Genomic DNA, 5,000 nt, shown 5'->3' with positions numbered 1-5,000 from the left:
GTTATGGTTAGTCTGTAAAATGAGGGCGAGATGTTCACAAAGCAAACTCTCAACCCCACAATAAAGTTAACGAAAGAAACAAACTCTGTGTGAAATTAAAATTTTAATTTCAAAAACAACCAGAAGTACAAGAGTGTATTAAAAGGGAGGAACTTTCTAAGACAAAGCTTGGATAAAAAATAAATAGATAAGGGAACATAATGATGAAAATTAAAAATAAGTGATAAAAAGTGAATAGAAAAAATAAAGAAATTTAACTGGAGACAGAAAAAGTAACCAAAATTAAAGATGTACAAAATCCTTTACAATATAAGATTTTTCGATCAAATAATAGTAAAAAATAAGGACAAATATTTTCTATTACAAAAAATTCTTGGTATACTAAGAATTATGGAAAACTTATTCGGTCTTTGAACCCAACAATGGGATAAATCAGAGCACTCAAAATTAGTGAGAGTATTCTTTGAAAAATCCTCTTTAGTGAATGATGGAATTTGTGAGAGACAAATAAACTTAGCAATAATAATTGAAATACTAATTATGATATGAATAAAGTATTAAAGTTCGAGATTTAATTCAAAATTTGAAAGAAGGTGTTATGAAATAAGTCAAACAAAAATTTTTTTTACACAGAATTATTGATTAGGTGCTAGTTGAATTAAGGAATTGCAAGGAGATTTCTTGATTTTTGCATCGTTTTAGACCAATTAGGTATAGCCAATCATTGCAGTGGATGTCATAATAGAACCATATGTGTCTCTTGGTATCAATGTTGCTGTGGATAAAGTCAATCTGGCGTTTGCGCTTGTCCCATTTAGCTGGTTCAGCCCAATATAGAGAGGAGAGAATCCATTCTGATATAACATGAGGTGAGCAACCGTTTCCAATGAAAAACAACATGAGCTTGAATGTGTCTAGGTCTCCAATGGGTTTCTTCCAAAATATAGATAATGTATCTTTGGGCCAATTCTTACTTGGGTAGAAAACATCTCCGTTCAGTAGGTGATATAATTCACGTCTTTTTTCTACAATGTCTTTTTTGGATAGATGTCGAAGGTCCATAATAGGGATATTCTGAATCCAGATGTGATAATTAAAGCGTTATAAGAAATAACTTAGCCTTTCCGTGTCACATAAATTTGATGACGATGAATAACAGTTATTGAAACTAAGGACAAAATAGAGGAGATATGATTTTTCCCAAAGAAAGTTCCTTCTTGAAACAAAACTGGCAATTTAAGCAATTTGAGCAATTATCTTTATAGACACCTCAAAAAATTCAAGCGGCTCCGACGGGATTCAAACTCATGACATGTGCGATGCCGGTGCAATGCTCTCCCAACTGAGTTCCCGTTATAAAGAGACCTGGCCTCGGTTGTTCAGTCCAAGGATGGATAAAGCTATATAAATCACTATCCAGCGGATAAACACTAGCAACACCATCTGAGTTATCCAGTGGATAGCGATTTATCCGGTGGATAGCGATGATCCACCCTTCGAATAACTGGGGCCTGAATTTTTGAGGTGTTTATAAGAGACAATTGTGTAAAATTGTCTACGTCAGTGGGAGAATTAATTCTCTTTTCGTGTATAGTTTACTGCCAGATTAAAGGTGTACGTCTGTAGGAAGTGCATCTCTAGAGGTAAGATTCTCTATTGCGTCAGGCATTAATGACTCCATCTCGCGATTTTTCCTTTCCACAGGATAGTATTTTGATTTTCCAAGACAGGAACATGTAGCACTATGTTTTTGTTTATCGCACCGCTCAACACTCGGGATATCTGAAGTGTTATGTCCAAAAAGAGATAACTCGAGGTCACTTGCATGACCTGGTACCGCAGGTTCACGTTTATGTACGGACCGAGTGTATGCACTGGTATGATTTTGACGAGTCTCTGCGCTAGGTGTGTGAGCCTCATTTGCGCATTTGTTATTTCTAGGTATATGATTTCCTCCCGTCTTGGCCTCGATGAAATCCAATATATTCTGAAAATGATTTCCACCCGCCCACCACGTCGTATCTTTCATTGTGATAGATTTTTGGCCATTGGATATTGACAAGGGCGCCATATTAGTGTATCTTGAATTTTGCTCGAACATTTCCAGCTCATCTAAGTTGAAGTCGAGTGGCTTAATGTACGAGGTGCTACTAAAAAGAACGTGAAAAGCGTTTTCATGATCAGCGTCGGCCTCTACAAAACCATCCGATATCCAGAAGCTGTGGCCAGCGCTTGTTGTGCCTGTAAAGAAATAAGGAAACCTTGCTGGTACTGGGTGCAGACAAAACGGAGTTTCAGAAACGATGGCAACCTCGGCAACGACACTGGCTCCACAAAACAATAGTATCGTTGGTTAAAAGAGCAGAAATAATCGTGCCGTGCGCATTTTAGCACATATGTTTGCGTTACCCGGCGTAACAACGACATAAAATCATCAAATTTGAGCTTGTGACGAAATTGCGAGCATACAAATGTGAACCTTTCATGTTCTTGTTTACTCTGAAACCTCGCGCACCCAATTTGTTTTTTGGATACTTCGCAGGCTTAAACGATTTCATTTCCCTCGACCTTTTCGAGCCAAAAGTGGATGACAAAATGTTTCACCAGTAGAAAGGGCGTGGGTTTGAATCCAGTTTAAGCCTGAAATTTTCAGGCTCAAGTTCCTTTCGTTGCTATTAAAGTAGCGTTCATAACTGCGAAGATCTCAAACTGACTTAAAGGGCCAGTTTTTTCAAGTTTTAATCAATTTGCATCCTCTCTCCATCCATGGATGCAAATAACAAAGAATAGCTTCAGTGCACTTCAGTTGTTATTGGCAACAAAAGTACACCATTGATTTTTGGTCTTGATTGATGCAAAGACGTATTTTAGTGTTTTTAAGTTGGACTGAAATAGCGTGACACTGCCTCTTTAACTAGTGTAAATTTAATTGAATAAGCTTTCAATTTTTTTTACACTTTTAACAATGTTGTCAACTTGATAAAACACTCCAGACTTAGCTTCAAAGGCACATGTTGAAGACAATGTCGAAATCGTTTAAATGGCCCTTAAAACACGTTTCAAACGTGTTATAAATTTCTGATCGCGGCGTTTGACGAAATTCACTCTTTCCAAGATACTCAAGTAAAATATCAGCCAGCTCGCATACTTACAGTTAAAGTTATGCGACCTTGAACGCGATGATTTTTGAAATTTCCTGTTGCAACATTTTGTGCAAGGCCACCTCAGTGCCCGATGATATGCCCTTCTGTAAGGAAGCCACCTGATACCGTATATCAAAGGGTTCAAGAGACTGCTGACCAGTGGTAACTGGAGCGCACACAAGCCGAACAGCGAAGGATAGTCCACTGAAAGAGTACCAAGTGTAATGGCTATCTGAAATAAATTAGAATAAAATATAACAGAGAAGCCTAGATGTTTTGGAATTGATGTTAAAGCTGTATGTCTTGGTATTTAAATGTTTAAGATTCAAGCGGTTCTGTTTTGCTTGAAATCAAAATGATAAGCGGGACAATTGTAACAACGGTTTATTCAATTTCCTGTTTTGATTCGTGACCGTAATACTAAAGAGAGGAGATAGTCCTTTCCCCGTATGTACTTAATTTTAAGGCACAGAGCCTCCATAGTGATTAATATGATGGGTTTTCTTTACACGTTCCCGCAGTTGACCAAACTAATGTAATTTAAAAAATAAAAAAGAAAACTGAAATATTCATACAAAAATTTGGTTTTATCAACGGAGTTGATAATGTAAATTGGCCACCGTACAGAGATTCTGAAAGCTGACGTTTCGAGCGTTAGCCCTTCGTCGTTAGCCCTTCGTCGCTCTGACGAAGGGATAACGCTCGAAACGTCAGCTTTTAGAATCTCTGTACGGTGGCCAATTTACATTATCAACTCCGTTGATAAAACCAAATTTTTGTATACTACTTCCCCACCGACGCAGCACCACAGTTTCTTTAGAAACTACCCCCTTCATTCATTTGAAATATTCATAGTTCGAAAGTACGGACCCCGAATACGAAACTGTTTTTAAAAATGTATAAATGATTTTAGCAAAATTTCACCCCATATAAGAAATTAGGGATCATCTGGAATGTAAAAAAATTCGGCTCATGGAAGAGGGATCCTGGGCTCAAATCCAGATGCTAAGGAAGTATTGAGGTTAACAGTATTTGAGTATTGTATTGGCAAGTATTGAGGTTAACAGTATTAACAAGTATTTGAGGTTAACGTTCGTGTATGGAAATCAAAGTGCGAAATAAAATGTCACGGATTAGTCGGGTGAGACCGATTCGGCTAACTCAATCTTGTATCCAAGTTAAATCCTTTAGGAGTAAAACGTTTTGTTCCAAGTATTTCGATATCATTTAAATGTGACTGCTACACTAAGTTATCATGCAAATGCAACACATAAAGAACCTTAACTCCGAAAGATTTCAATTGGGTTCAACATTGAGTCAACCGAATCGGTCTATTGCTCTATATGGGGTGACAAATCGCGATGAAGTGTCCTCTGTCAGCTCTCTTACCATCCAAGGCAACAAGGAACAGAAATAAACAGCAACGACCAAAGCTGCTAAAATAGTGAGATCTTTGTTGTCAGTAGGGTCCGCCAAGTGGGAAACTTCACGCTCTTTAGCAGAAAAGCTGAACCCGTCATCTTTTCTCAGCTTGGTACTGAACGATCCCTTGTTCGATGTGCTGAATATTGCGTAAAAACACAAGCAACTGACTAACAACAAACACATGAGGAAAACGACGAAAAATCCCGCCACAGGATTTTCGTACAGGAACAGGCAAAAAGTATATCCTGTATCCTTGGAAACGTGGAAATCGTCTAACCACAGCAGAGGCCACGTCGCTATAAACGCGGAGATAATCCATTTTCCAAAGAAAAATGCAACGAACAACTTTCCTTTCCATTGTTTTCGATAGAAGCGCGGTGTTAAAGTAATGAAAAATCTATCTAGTCCGAGAAGAGTAATTGCTAATGTGGC

At 37.8% G+C, this 5,000-nt stretch overlaps 1 protein-coding gene across 1 annotated transcript in view; it reads right to left on the bottom strand.

Moving 5' to 3' along the window:
• Positions 1-4,460: 4,460 nt before the first annotated feature.
• LOC138036716 (5-hydroxytryptamine receptor 7-like) overlaps positions 4,461-5,000 on the bottom strand; it is an 864-nt gene continuing 324 nt past the window's right edge. The window contains exon 1 of the mRNA XM_068882823.1: positions 4,461-5,000. This exon is cut by the window's right edge and continues 324 nt beyond it. Coding sequence (XP_068738924.1) covers positions 4,461-5,000 — 540 coding nt within the window.

This window comes from Montipora capricornis, unplaced genomic scaffold (assembly GCF_036669925.1).
Source record: "Montipora capricornis isolate CH-2021 unplaced genomic scaffold, ASM3666992v2 scaffold_497, whole genome shotgun sequence".
Lineage (NCBI taxonomy): Eukaryota > Metazoa > Cnidaria > Anthozoa > Scleractinia > Acroporidae > Montipora > Montipora capricornis.
Note: the sequence above shows the minus strand (reverse complement) of the source record. Positions and strands in the feature narration are given on the sequence as shown.